The sequence below is a fragment of the Rhipicephalus microplus genome, chromosome 5 (assembly GCF_043290135.1).
Source record: "Rhipicephalus microplus isolate Deutch F79 chromosome 5, USDA_Rmic, whole genome shotgun sequence".
In the NCBI taxonomy this organism is placed as follows: domain Eukaryota; kingdom Metazoa; phylum Arthropoda; class Arachnida; order Ixodida; family Ixodidae; genus Rhipicephalus; species Rhipicephalus microplus.
The window spans coordinates 50,802,411-50,817,926 of record NC_134704.1 but is presented as its reverse complement, the minus strand read 5'-3'; the positions used below and the strand labels follow the sequence as shown (position 1 = coordinate 50,817,926).

Here is a 15,516-nt window from a genome sequence, read left to right as displayed (position 1 = left end):
GGGACCAAGAAGATATGCGCGTGCGATGTCATTTTTTTCCTCCGCGTTTACAACGGAGGGTTTTGTGGATTCTCGTGCGATTGCCACCGCTGGCTGCCTGTCAGAATCAGTACAGAGAGTACACTGATAGAATTTGATAAGGATTGATAACCTTCGAGTACGTATAGTTTCGTTCTTTGCGGCTGGTTGCTACTATACTGGTGGAGGAAGTTGTCGCGATGGTGATTGCGCTGCGTGACACGCTAAGCTGACACGAGTGTGTTATTATCAATGACATCAATACTTAATCAACAGTTTGTACAATACCACGAAGAGAATCACTCCCATTATCGTTTTGCATGAATGCGTATGCATGGTGCCTCGTACTGAAGTGATTGAAACTTAAGATTTCACAGAAAGCCCATTGTTGCATATGCCGTTACGAAGTTAGCTCCAGGTATGACTATTTCGACCGAGCATTTACTAATGAAATCGTTTCTATGTTTATTACGTCAGAGCCGGCTCAAGTAACCCGTCGCCGCTTTTCTTAGTTCTATAAATTATTTTTAAGTCCAGTACAATGCGACAGTTTTGTTCCACTTTTTCAGGTTTAAGTATCTGCAGGTATTACTTGCTTAAAGAGCTTTCGTGTGGCCTGTCGTACCGCTTTTAGCACGTTTCTTTTCGTTTGTTTCTTCGTAAAGCCTTTCGAAACATATATGGGGTCATGATTACCACCTTCTTCCGTGCAGGTGGAAGGGCAGGTAACTCTACCTAACGTTATCTTAGGTTATCTGATGCTGCTCCTGCCGTCTCTATCTTACAAATAGTTGCTTTGACATTTCCAAGTCCTAATTTGTACGAACTAACTTCAACCAGAGTTACGGTGAACTGTAACGGTGAAATTTTTTTTTTTGAATGTGAGATCTTCACTTCGTGGGTACCTTGTGGCCTTGTTTCGCGTAACACCTTTTTCATGGCGGGCATACAGGTGCTTCGGGTTGTACATGCCAAGTGGACACGTAAAAGATACACAAAAATGGACATATGTCACTGTTCGGGAAAGGTTTAGCAAATGTGCTTCCCAAGAATTTGTTTTGCAAATGTGAATAGACACCTTCTCAACGGAAGAGCGAGAAAAGTCTGCTGCCGCAGTTCATGTTCTCGCCACTCAACGAGGCAGTGCTCAACCGATCGTCTGTTTGTAGAACGCCGCCGGCGTCCGTGCAATGTTCAAAAGTTGACGCTCGGGCCAGTTTTTGTATTTCCCGCTGCCGCCGCTACTGCGGCGAATTCGATCGACACTCGTGATCGTCACTCATTAGAGTTCATCGCTGGTCGGCAACACGCCGGACATGTCGATCCGTGACACGCTGCGCATGACGTCTGCAGTCGCCGCATAGCTGTGGTCGCTAGCCAGCCTATGAAGAGTTCTGCGACTTAAAGGTAGCACATAAGGTAACTACGTACGGCGTGATGTGTAGGGGCAGCCCAGACTTACATAAGCACGCGAAGCCTCCATGGAACCCGCCTTGAGATGGGCATCTATTGCGACGCGACGACTAAGCGCGGCAGCATCCGCGGCAGCACAGAAGGATCCGTGTCCACGGTCTTGCGTGCTTCGCCAGTTACGTGCAGCGTGGCTGACTCGGCACTGGGTAGATTGCCGCCGGCTCCGCCCATTACGCGACCCTGGGCACGTGAATGATCCGGGCTAAAGAAATAAAAGAAGATGAGCGCCGCTTTTCGCGTGTGCAGGTGCTATATATTGCGTGTGGGAATATTTTAGGACACTGCGGCACCAAACGAGGTGTAGGTCTTCTAGGGAAAAAAAAAAAAAAAGGTTTCACGCGCTCTTCTAAGAAAAGAGTCGCGGCGGGCGAGAGCATGTGTCGTATCTCGTCGGGGGCGTAGCTTGTGCACCATACGTCCTCGCCCTCTTCGCATTATCGGTCACGGACGGCGTCTTGCTCGTCGTCGTCGTGCTGCACCGAAATTGACCTGTCGGCGACGCCAGTTCGTTTGTCTCGAGCGCGGCGTCGCCTCCGTCTTCTCCGTCCACGTATCGCAGTGAGAAGGCGGGCTTCGACACGCTGTCGTGGTTCGGGTGAGAACGTTCCCGCGGCCCCACGTCGTGGCCCCGCCGAGGCTCGTCCACACTCGCCGAGCTCAATTGCTCACGAGCTTTTCCGTTCGGCTCTCGGAACGACTCCTCGCATGCCGCCGTGTATACGTGGAGGCGACGGCCCTTTGTCTCTCCGTGCTCATCTTTCCTTCTTCGCTCTCTTTCGTTCTTTCTTTTTCACGTGCGTGGCACTTCTCGAGAATGCCGTGAGAAGTTGTGAGAGGTGCGAAAACAAAGAAGGCGAGTTCACGTGAGCAGCCGACGCGCGAATGCTTTTCGGATGGCGCGCTGCCGCCGGTTGTAAGCTATAGCCGTCGGCGTGCGAAGCCGTGTGCGCATGCGCGTGCTTCGAACGTCGTTCGGGTCTCTCGTAAGAAACAAAAGAAGGGTAAGAGCGAAGGAAGTCTGTTTATGTTTAGATCTTGGTGATTCCTACTGTGTACTCTTCGTTTCCACTAATTTGCCGTGTCTGTTTTTTTTTTAATTTCGCACTTCGCCAACGTGACAACAGAGACGAAGACGCGACAGTGGTACCTTCTAAGCGTGTACACGAGTGAGGGGATGGAAAAAGTGGGTAGCAGGATACAGGATGAAGAAAACGACATCGCAAGATTTTCTTGGTCGCTACGATGAGTGAAGGTAAAGAGGGAGAGGGGGACGTACGTTCCGAAGTTTGCGTCTACCACAGGTACAAATTTTTTTAAAGGTTCGATGTACAATGTATATGAAATAGGCAGGTATAAAGAGCGAGAAAGAAAGAGACAGGAGATAAAAAGAGGTGAGGTGGGATGGAAAGGGAGGTGGATCGTTTTAAAGCACCACCGTAGAGGAGAGGACAAGTGCATAGTCATATGTCCACTCCTGTTTCCTTTTATGGTTTGTCTGGAAATGCGTTGCCGAAAAAGGTATACGTAGTACTCTGGAACACCGCTGCGGCTCTTTCGGCGAGGGTCGTCAACGGCTCCCGTGGTTCCGAGAACGAGGTGTCTCGCGCGCGTTTTTTTTTGTTTTTTTTTCAAAGATTGCCGGGGTCCTGAGAAACACCGTGAGAAGGGTCACGCCAGCTGTGCGAGCCTCCGCGATAAAATAAGCAAAATCACTTCTTTACGAGGCTATGCGTAGCCTGAACGCGGTTCTGATTGGACAACGACCAGACGGTGTGTCCGTTGAGAAACCGCCCTTCATGCGTCACCGTGGAGCAAACGCGACGATGTGCTTCGTAGCGGTGATCTTGCGTACAGCGGTGTAAGGGCTGGCGAAAGGTTTTCGTAGTTTGTGGCCTGCATGATCCGGCCGTACATGTGGCAAGGGATGTGAATTGTTCGCACGAGAGGAAAGTTCATAGCTGACACAGTCGTGCGAATCAGGTGAGAGCTGGAATCGTAATGTACATAATAATGTGAGCGCTGCATTTGCCGAATAATTTGGCTTCGTTAAACGACAGAACCCTAGAATAAGTAAAGAGTATTAACAAATTTGTCTCTGCCGAAGCCCAACAACAGACCAATGCCGTTCACTTGCTTTAAAACCGTTCTTCCGCTGGACCTATACTTCTATTCGACGCTCAAAATACTGGCGCGTCTTTCAAATCGCTTTCTTTGTCCTGGTGTCACACTTCGAATGATTTGAAGTACCGCGGTCTTAGCGTGATAAGCTGGAAAAGGTTACATTTGAAGTGAGAGGAAAACAAGTTGAGCTGCGAGAGATGAGGGCAAAGAAGTGAGCGCCAGGGTTGGCAGGCTGGTGGTCTTGACGTCAACTATACGTTAACATACGTCATGCTGAAGTCCGCGGTTTATCGGCTTGTGGGTGACGCGAGTTATTGGTATAGCCCTGACTAGGAGGTTGCAATGAAACCGATTCTTGATCAAACAAGTGAGGCATAACTGACATTAGGCTGCTGTCTTCGCTTGTTTCGTAATCAACTTTTGTGGAGCATCGGAGCGCTCGAAACATTTCGATTTGTTTGTCTTGTCTGTCTTCGTTTTTTCTTTTTCGCGCTTTCTCGTTTCTGCAGTGCCAAGTGATCAACCGGGCAACTATCCCCGTTAATCTGTCTTTCATCTGTTACTTCTCGTCTTTCTCTTTGTGTGCGTGTTCCGTTTACTTCCATTCCATGCGCATCGAGTTTGCTGCGACAGTTGACCAATACGATGCCGTCGCGAACCGCCGGTGTGTACGTATGTACTGCCGCAGAAGCCGGCAAATACTGCGAACGAACGGGCGGGCCTCCATCCACAGACGACGCAATCCATGGCCTAAGCGGACGTCATTCCATACTACGTGTTTAGTCTCTGGGAAATGTCAACACAGAACTCTCCCTCGCAGTGACTCGATGACACCCCAGGGTGGCTTCTTGGCGCGATCTTCATGATAACACCAGCGCCCAGGAACAAGCACGCACATACATATAGACAGACCGCGCGTAAAAGCCCTTTGGCACACAACCTTGCTCGCAGCGGGCGAGAACTATCCCGAACAAAACGACACACGCGTAACACGGCGACGGAAATGTTACCACACGCGTAGCGAAATAAAAGTCGTGTGTATTGCATAGTAGGCGTAGTATTTTCGTCGCCCTCAGCAGGCCCGCGTCTATCCTGTAGGGAGGGCTCTTCTTCTCCTTACTACTTCAGAGCCGCGAGGGGAAGCAGACCGCTTACGCGGCCCAATGTTTGTCGTGTAAACACGATTTCTGTCAGCACTTTCGTTCTCGCTTTCCTCCCTTTTGCCGGGTTCCATAGCTGCGAGGTCAGTGCAGCCAAGATTGTGCTGGTGGTGCCCAGCATGTATTTTTCGTCTTTAGTAGCTCCTCGCATCTTCTTCTTTTCTGCATCGCCGTCTGCCACCAGTGTCCAGTGTTCCCTTTTCTTCCTTCATAACTGCGTTTGAGCGTGCGTGATAGAACGGCAGATTGTGTGTGGGCGTAACGTTTGTGCGTTCCCAACTTACAGACGTGACTGGGGAAAGAAGACGAAGAAGACGCCGCCGAGGCCTCCCACCCCGGGGAGTTTCCGGTCGGTGTTTGCCCATCGAGGATAGCAGAAAAGGGAGACTTCTATACAGGAAAAAGGGGGGTAGGGTGGACGTTCGCCTTTCGTAGCAATCCGAGCTCGCGCTTGGACCCCGTGTTAGGCGAGACCAGCAGCGGCTTGTCGTCAGGGAAGTTATGGAATCAGCGTACCTTCTATCCTCCACTGCTTAGCTCTCTGCAACACACATAAAATGGCACGTCGCGCTCACGCTAGCTCATTTGCTTTCTTTATTCAATACTTTTCGCTTTCAGTCCAATCGTGTTGCTGTTTTGTGGCGCCCAGCAGACCGTTAAGTTCTCTCTTCTTCTGTTGTTTTCTTTTTGTTTTATGAAGATCTATTGGAAACACATTAGGCAGGAAAGAAAAAGGGAAACAGACAGAGGTGTGTGTGTGTGTGTGTGTGTGTGTGTGTGTGTGTGTGTGTGTGTGTGTGTGTGTGTGTGTGTGTGTGTGTGTGTGTGTGTGTGTGTGTGTGAACAAAGAAAGGCATGGACTATAGGATCCAGACATATGATGAAACGAGCGATGCAAAGAGAAGTAAGGCATGTAACAAGTTGACTGTCGGGTAAGCAGGAATGGTTTCGCAGTTGAGAGGAGTTTCCGAGGGAAAACGGCTGGCGGATGCGGTGGTCGAGGAGGGAGGACAAGGGGAAGCAGAGAATATACCAGTACGTGAACTGCAATCACGACGCGATTATTGTCCTCGCGTTGTCGTTCTCCCGTTCCTGTTTCGCGGGGCTGGACAAACGCTGCGCTTGCTGTACAGCACCATCCTTTTCTTGTTTAGACCGGACAAGATTACGCGTTCGTCTCTCTCTCTCTCTCTCTCTCTCTCTCAGGTATTACTTTTGTCGTACTTCATTCGTTTTTTTCCTTCCGTTTTTCTGCGCAATGTCATCGTTTCTTTTCAGGAACGAACGGTCATCTTCGCGCTGGCGCGCCCAAGATTGGTCAAATAACGCGTACTTTTCGCTCGTCTCTCTCCTTTCCGTGCTTACTCTATATCTTTCTTTGTTTTTCTATTTAAGCGAATCTTCGGCGCAAGACTGTCGTAATAAAAGAATGGCCTTCTATAGCTATACGCTCCGTGGTAGAAAAAAAGCTAATAGAAGAAAACGAAAATTGATGTTCCTTTCATTTCATGTACCGATTTATGGGTCGTTTCGTGTGCGTGGATGGAGTGAAAGAAAGGGTCAGCCGTTCTGTATAGCCCTATTGCGCCTTTCGAAGCGAGCAATGGACGTGCGCTACGGTTGCACAAACCGAACGGGGTTTGCGATGGAAGCGCAATCTAATCAAAAGCGTCGACGCTTTCTTATCAGTGTCTGAGCAGTATAGCGCATCGTCGCGTAGAGGCCGGTCGTCATTTTGGTCGAAAAGTGGTTCTTCGTGTCCATTATTGTCCGTGTACGTGGGTACCTTAGTTTTGCGCTGTATAATACGCTTCGTCGTTGGTAGTCTGGCTTATTTATGGTTGCCAACTGAAATAGAAAAGGGCAGTCATGTTGGGAAGATGGATATATTGGGTTTGACGTCACAAAACCACCATATGATTATGAGAGATGCCGTAGGGAAGTGCTCTGGAAATTTAGACCGCCTTCTTTAACGTGCACCTAAATCTGAGCACACGGGCCTACATTTCCACCTCCATCGAAAAGGCTGCCGCCGCAGCCGGGATTCGATCTTGCGACCTGCGGGCCAGTAGCTGAGTACCTTAACCACTGGACTACCGCGGCGGGGTAGTGATGTTAGGAAACTTGAGAGAACAATAATTTCAGGTTGTTTACTTGCTGAAACGACTACTGTGAAGCATGCCGTATATGGGGATATCGAATTATTTTTTTTAGCAAGCAGTGGTAGCGGTGATCAAAATACGATTTATGCATTACGACAATGAATGCTAGAACAGATCACATTTTATTCTATTATTACCCCGGATAATGTCAACCCGGTTCATCGTCTATATACCTTGTGCGCACTCCACAGGTGTTGGGTGTTGACTATATTTGCGATGATCACGTATACACACAAACTGTACGCGCAGTCATGCACACACATATATAAAAAAGACATTCATCATAATGGCGAGACAGCTGGATTTATAAGATCAGTTCCTGTCAACTTGAAATACCATGTTACTACTTATGCTGAGAAGTTACCCGTAAATCTAACGTACATAGCCGGAACTCTATACGCTGAAGGCATACAGCGGTTCAACTTACGTTTCTATACTCATTCCCAACGTTTGTTGGGTAGTTGACTGGGTAGCAACGTTTTCGATTAGCTGTAGTCATTTCAGAATGCGCATTTAGCTACGCGCTACTTTGAGTCATATAAGTGTGGGCGGCTTTACTGGCTTAAGCGTATAAACACAAGCCGAACAGACTATATCGCACGTAGAGCACGGGTGTTACGCCGTGACCCGTGTAGTTCGTCTACGGTTCTCTTTTGTTCTTTTTTTTCATTGTTGTTTAACACAAATCACTGGTGAAGAATGTCGGTGCGTACCGCATATCGTTGACTACAATGCGCTGCTTTTCACGTGTTTCAGGCTGACCGCCGGAGAACCATGGACGGACCTTGCCAGAAGTGCGTCGGCCAGTGCAGCGGATACGCGCCGCATTTCTGGAGGTGAGCGTCATTCTTGGTACAGCCCTTACGCTGCATGCTTCTCGAACCTGTAAAAGAAAAAAAAAATTCCGCCATATCCACGAAGTGAATGATGATGAGTGGGCGAAGCTTTGGAGGTAAACCTGGTAAACCATTAATCCTCTGTACATTTTGCCCACTCGATTTTATTACATCGCTCCCCCTAGCGTACGTCGCCGCACTAAATCGAACGATTGCCTTCAACCAATGACACGCGCCATATGTGACATCATTCCTATTTTGTAAGATCTCGCGTCTTTCATCAACTACAAGTACCGCTTTCTAGTTTATAACATCTTGCATCTTTTCATCATCAGCTACAAGTACCACCATCTAGTAAACACTACAAAAACTAAACGAGAGGTGGCTACATACAGGAGACGGTACCGCCATCTAGTGAACACTGCAAGAACTAAACTAGAGGTGGCTACATACAGGGGACGGTACCGCCATCTAGTGAACACTGCAAGAACTAAACTAGAGGTGGCTACATACAGGGGATGGTACCGCTATCTAGTGAACACTGCAAGAACTAAACTAGAGGTGGCTACATACAGGGGACGCACAGCCCACGCCCTAAGGAGCTTCGCCCCTAAAAAAACATCGCTGCATGCATAAGAAAGAACAACCAAAGCGGACAAAGACGCTGCGCATTTTTGTTCTGCCGGGCACGGTCCGCGTGCGTTTCATCTTGACAGGGGATCAGCAGCAGACGACCCAGGGTCGTAGCCAAGGAGTGGCACACCGAACCCGTACCCCCCCCCCCCCCCCCAAAAAAAAAATTCTGGCTACGCGTCTGAGATGACTCATACCGTCATGCGCCCATAGCTAGATGCGAGATGGTGCAAATGACGTGTTCTCTGTGTAAATTCTTCCTACGATGCTTTCTTTTCTACCACGAGATCGTAATCATAGTCTCAGTGGTGGTCAACTCATAAAATGTCCACCCGCACTGCTGCGGTGGGGGTGGACATTTAGAATTGGAAAAGGAACTTAGAACCTGAACTTAGAATTGGAAAAGGAAAGTGAATTCCGCAACTTTCTGCAGCTAAGTGCACGTGTTCGTTCTGCGAACGGAAGTTTTCATCTGGCGTTTTTCGTACGCTTCGCGAGGCGCTTTTCTCGAGCCCACTTTCTCGGATCCCACCGGTGTTTTGGGGTATTTTTTGTTTTTCCTTCTTCGCGCAAATTCACGAAGTGTCTCCGCAAGAACGTCGAGTCAGACGGAAATGCAAAGACATAACGTTCAAAGGTAGAAATAATTATAACAAAATGAAGAAGTCAAGAGTGTGTGCAGTCCCACCCGCGGCGCCGTTTCAAGTGCTTCGAGGGGACTTTCGCGAAACTCGCTCTGGATGTGAAATTAAGAAAATCTTTCTTACTTAGCGCAAAACCATACAAGTGCATTTGACAGGCGAGCGGGAGAGGTAGTGGCGGCTGAGTGAGAGGGGCGAGATATAGAAGGAAATAAAAAGAAGATATATAGAGAGTAATAAAAAAATAGGGAGTCACAGAGAGAGAAAGGCTCGTGGTCGCGGAGAGCTGCGGAGAAATGACGTGGTGTGTCCTGCGCAGTCTCGAGGTCGTCGCGTAATTTAGCTAATACACTCGGCCGTGCCGCCCCCGCGCTTCGAAACCATGCGGCAGAGACCGCGCTGGTGGAAACTCCCGAAGCGTCCCAGCGCGCACGCACCTCGCCGTCACGCACGTCGTCTCCGTATGCTTAGTTGCGTGCAGCGCTCCGGGATGTTTGGCGGCTGTGGAATATGCACCAGCTCACACTTCGTTCCATGGACTGCCGCTCTGAAGATACGAGCTTTCTTTCTACACACAATACCAAGAAAGTGAGAATTGAACTGTACCTTATGCATTTACATAACAAGGCACGAAGGTGAAAGTCGTCGTCTTTTTCTCCTCAGCCGATTGTATAAATACGCCCCTCGCCTATAGTGTTCAGCACCCTGCGTGCTTTCGCACGGCCTCAGAGATGGGAGGTATCGTAAACTTACTGCGCGTCGCATGGTTTTGGAGTGCCTCCGAAATCGGCCCACTTCCGACCAAGCTACGACGTCGTGTGATGACGCAATCGTGTGACGTCACGATGATGGCAGAGAGTGACGTTGACGGTCTTTTTTTTTTTTGCCTTTGATGAGACATATAGGGATCTCGCCTTAATAAACGTTTAGATATGGGAATGTATGGGGTCGGGGAGGCGTCCGTAGTCCTGAAGTCTTTGAGCTGTGAACGCGACCCGTGTCCTCGGAACCGGTCTCGGCTGTACCTCGAGCATGGGGCCGACCAAGATTGAAAATAGAGCATCTTTTTTTGCTTTTTGTTTTTGCAATGTGATAGTGCTTAGTGAAATACGTGAATTTGGCACAAATTTTTCGCCCCAGTTTTTCGTACACTAATATCCAAGGACTAAAAACCTTGGCAAAAATTTTTCATGCGGTCGTTTCAGATCGATGTATGTCATCGACTTGTCGAAGCCAGCAGCCTCATTCGATTTTGTTTTTTTTATTTTGCTTTGTACCTTTACTGGTTTTCTTACGTAGATGAACGTTTCAACACTGGATGCTGGGCGAACCAAGGGATGAAAAAGTATAGTAGCCAAGGAGGATTTCTAAAGAAAATATTTTTATGTCCTTCGTATTTTCCGTATTGCTCACCTGCATACCTCTGGTGTAATACCTCTACAGCATATTTACAATCTCCCCCCACCTCTTTCTCTGTCTGACACACACACACACACACACACACACACACACACACACACACACACACACACACACACACACACACACACACACACACACACACACACACACACACACACACACACACACACACACACACGTGTGTGTGTGTGTGTGTGTGTGTGTGTGTCAGACAGAGAAAGAGATGTGGGGGGAGATTGTAAATATGCTGTAGAGGTATTACACCAGAGGTATGCAGGTGAGCAATACTGATGACAAGGTCTTTGAACTCTTATGGACAATGGCAACATCTGAACTTTCATGCTCGCGAAAGAGGCAATACCTACCAGCAGACAACACGCACTGGTTTAACGCGACGCCTGCAAAAACTTGCCGAGGAATGCTCGGCAGCTCTCTCGCACCATTTTTTGCACGTCTCGGCTTTTGCAACGCTGTACTCATTTGCCGAGAGCTGCAGGAGCGCGAGGGGCCGTCGCTGCTGCAGACCGCAGCAGTTTTTACCGTGCGCCGATGAAAAGAAAAAAAGAATGCAGGAACTGCGAGCTGAAGAAGACTTTCTGGCTTCTTGCAAAGTGCTGGCTGCTATACCATACTGCAGCCTTCAGGGCTTTTTGGGAGAGAAAGAAAAAGGAAGGAAAGTGAAAGGCATGCGAGGGGAAGCGCGATATGGAAGCGGGCCATTACACGCATTACCCTAATGACTTCGTTCTCCAGTGCCTTCTTGTTCTTACCGTTTTAAATTTCTTTTGCATCGGTCGCCTTCCCTTCTTTTCCGTACAGGAATCATATTACGAGTGTTTGCTTTTACCCCTCGAATGGTGGCGCTCGCGAAATGCTTAAAGGAATTTCGATGGGTGTCTCTTCTGTTTCCTGTCCCGAATAGGTTTTGTTTTCTGTGTTGCTGGAGTCTGCATCTTGGTTGTGCTTATGCGCTTCCACGTTTGACAGGAGACAGCTGGTGGGTAATGTTGAATTATCGCCCATAACAGGTTCCAGGCGCTGAACCAAGCGTATAGCGGGAGTTGCTGGAGAGCGAGAGTCGTCCGATTCGATTGCGATAGCGTGCTGCATTGCGACTGAGCAGTCGTATATGGGAGGGAAATGACGTTCTTGAGAATCAATTAACAATCAACTCTACTAATCTTAGGTAGAAGCTAGGAATCAACCGGGCAACTTAACCAGAATTTGTCACTGTTATTATTTAGTCTGCACGTGGCAAGGGGACGAGAGGGAGAGTAGCATTATATTTATTGGTCACCTTCCAGTTCGTAAAGAATGGTCACGTGCCACGTGACGTCAGCTGTTAAAAACTGACTGTTCTACACTCGCCATCGTGGTTGTACTAGTAGCTGCCCACCATGGTGGCCTAGTGGTTATGGTGCTGGTCAGCTGACGCAAAGGTCGCGGGGTCGAATCCCGACCGCGACATTTCGATGGAAGCCTTTGCCAGAGGTCCGCGTACTTAGATTTGGGTGCACGTCGAATCAACCCAGGTGGTCGAAATCTCCGGAGCCCTCCTCTACGCCGTCTTTTGTAATCATATCGTGTTTTTGGGACGTATAACCATAGCAATTATTATTATGTCGGTTTTATTAGGCTAATAAAAAATGGGCCCTTAATCAATTATTGTACGTAAATGAAGGAACTGCACTCCTAAATTTTCCCTTGTTATGTGTAATATTGTGCATAAATTAATTGATTGAGTAAATCTCTCACTCGCTCACTCGCTCACTCGCAGACAGACAGACAGACAGACAGACAGACAGACAGACAGACAGACAGACAGACAGACAGACAGACAGATAGATAGACAGATAGATAGATAGATAGACAGACAGACAGATAGATAGATAGATAGATAGATAGATAGATAGATAGATAGATAGATAGATAGATAGATAGACAGATAGATAGATAGATAGACAGATAGATAGACAGATAGATAGACAGATAGACAGATAGATAGACAGATAGATAGACAGACAGACAGACAGACAGATAGATAGACAGACAGACAGACAGACAGACAGATAGATAGATAGATAGATAGATAGACGAGGAAGGGAAAGGAAAACGAAGAGAGAGAGGGAAACGTCAAGAGAATCGGGCCATCGTAAGTCTTGGAATTGCGGTGTTCTGAGCGGAGGAATGGTTTTTACCGTGCACGCGTTTTTGCTTCAGCCGTGATCATTAAGAGAGGTCGCGAGCGAAGCCGCGGTCCGGCGCTGGGGTAATTACTTTGCCGTTTCGCTTTCCTTGCCTGGCGTAATTTGATTATCATTGCCAGGACAGGACGATCGCAGGCGAGATTAATGTCCTTCTTTTTTAATTTCTTTTTTTCCGTGCTAAGTTCCGCTTGATCTTCGTCGGTCGGCAAAGGTGATTCAAGGCGGGGACCGTGACAAAATGGGGCCCTCTTCATTTCCGGTCCCATTATTCTGTGCCTGTCTCTATGATCGTAGTGGGATGGTGCTGTGTAGGGTTTCCGACTTCAACTTAAATATCAAGCTGCAAAATATGGTGCCTCAGAATCGGGATGAGTATTCACTTTTAGTGGGCCATTTATTATTGTATGGTGCAGAGCCAACTATAACAGGAATGACAAAGCAACAAAATACTACACATAATAAAATGGCTGACCAGAGAAGGCTACGACAGCTTGCTGGAAAGTCCGCTACGACGTTGCGCAGTTGAATACAACGCTAGGCAACAAGGACCGATAACATCAAGAACAAACTAAGTGAAAAAAAAACGTAATCACTATGTTTATTATAACCGTAGTATCTGTAATAAGCCCACACTACGCACACAACTAGACGGAAAAAACTTTAGATGGACACTGTCGTCCTTTATGAAAGGGAACACGTGGCCTGCGCTCTGCGGCGGCTGTCCACAGCGCCAATAACCGGCTAGTGAAGCAAGCACGTTCGCTTTTGGCGTCATCTATGGCCAAGCAAGATAACGAGTCATGGCCGGCAGACAAGCGCTGCTAGATTACGTTCCCTCACCGCTCGCGCGGCTAGCGATATCGAATGATTACTGCAGCTTGCGCCGTGGTCACGCACAACGTTTGATATGTTGGCAGTGAACTACGTACTGAAATTCATTCTAGCAGCGCTTGTCTACCGGCCATAACTCGTTATATATATTGGCAACAGACGACGCTGAAAGCGAACGTGCTTTCGTTTGCTGTCGGTTGATGGCGCTGTAGGCAGCCGCCGCAGAGCGCAGGCCGCGCGTTCGCGTGTTCCCTTTCATAAAGGACGACAGTGTACACACCAATCGCGCGCGCAGTTCACAGCCAAGCGCACAATCACGAGCTGTCTGTGCGCACATTCATTCCTTAATAATAGTTGACTTTACAGCGAAGCGCACGTCGACGCGTGAAAGGGTGCACCGCAAGGACCGCTTTGTCTGTGGTCACTCAAATCACGGTATATGGACTGTTCTTTCTTATGCGCCCGGTATATTACCTTCAATAGCGCCCGTTGACTCCATAAAGAACGCCGTGTGATAGCTCGGCCCGCGGCTTAAACGTACAGCCGCAACGGGACCCTTTAGAAGACTGCCAAGCGTAGGGCTATAAGAAATGAGGAGAGAAAGAGGAGGAGGAGGAGGTGGTTGGCGAGTCCCGAACCCCAAATATCTCCTTATTGCTGTCACGGGTCTGATTAACGCGACACCAACGGAGCCCACCAATAGGGGGCCGCGCGTTCGGTTCGGCAAACTTTATTTCCTATATGCCTCCTCTTCTTCATCCTGTTCGTGCACAGTTCTTTTGTTCGCACTTCTCTCCAGTGGGCAGCGGCTTCATTTTTCACTCCTATGCACCGACGTTCCGGTGTTTTACATTACCGGGCCTTTTTTTTTTTGTTCGTCTTCTTCTCCTTGCTTTTCTTGCTCATCGTTCTTCGCCGTATGAAAGGCAGCCTCCGGTGGTGGTCCCCTCTGTGAAGAATGCCCGCAGCGCTGCTGACCTCTGGCGCCTTATACTCTGCTAAACGATCGCCGTCATCCGACGTGGCTCGTGCAATTTGTTTCGCGCGCTGTTTGTGTACGCGCGCGTGTATAAAACAGCGATCCCGCGTCGGCATGGTTGGTCTGCGTGTGTTGCTGAACGCCTGCGGCTCGCTGTCGTTGCCCGTGTAACTGGTAACCATACGCGTCTTTGCCCAATGTCGGGGCGTTTCTTGTCTCGCGTTCCTTGTCCTCTGTGAGCTGGTGTTTTTTTCTTTTGCCCGGATCGTATATGGGCTACCCGGGCAGTTTTTTTTCTTCTTTTTTTGGCGTTGTCTCCATGCCATCCCATTCGCATTTGAACTGGTCTCACAGCGATTGCAATGGCAAAGTATAGGCTTTGGTATGCTATCTTTTTTGTTACCATGGCGGCGGTAAAAAAAAGAACAAAAGCAGCTATGTGTTTATGTCTTTCTGTGCCGTTCTCGCAGGTTAATTCGTGAAAACTGGGTGACGTTTCGACAAGCAGACTTGTCTTGTTCAAGAATGACTAGTTCGTTTGCCGGAACGTCGGCATCGGTGACAGCTTGTGCTCACGAATGTTGCACTTCTCCAAGCTTCCGTCTTACCCTGAACATTGGCCTTTCTTGTTTCCTAATTTGCGATACAAAGGTAATCGAAAACATCCTCATCGTATCTCGTCTCGTTTCTTCCTATTTCGCGTCATCTTCCTTTTATATCTAATCGAAATGCCCCCCCCCCCCGCGTCCCGCACCTTCCGCGCTTGCTTATCACTTTTTTGCTAGCACTTTGTCACTCCTTTATAGTTAGTATATTTCCACTTTTTTAAGATCTTCACAATCTTGTTTTTTTTTCATCTTGCGTTCTAATTTTTACAGACAATGAGTAGATTGGCTTAGTTCTACGTACCAGGTGCTTCTTACCTAAGGGCGATAAAGTGATTTTTCTTTCGGCGAGCGATATCCACTTAGTTATGCTTTTTTTTTACCTGTGCCTATGTTTGTTACCACTTGGCTTCACAGCTTCTCCAAAA

At 48.2% G+C, this 15,516-nt stretch overlaps 1 protein-coding gene across 1 annotated transcript in view; it reads left to right on the top strand.

The window, feature by feature from the left end:
• LOC119173870 (uncharacterized) overlaps positions 1–15,516 on the top strand; it is a 396,568-nt gene that overhangs the window by 143,846 nt on the left and 237,206 nt on the right. Inside the window, exon 2 of the mRNA XM_075895412.1 lies at positions 7,691–7,770. Within this exon, the coding sequence (XP_075751527.1) occupies positions 7,709–7,770 (62 nt within the window). The 5' untranslated portion in view covers positions 7,691–7,708. The remainder of the gene's footprint in view (positions 1–7,690; positions 7,771–15,516) is intronic.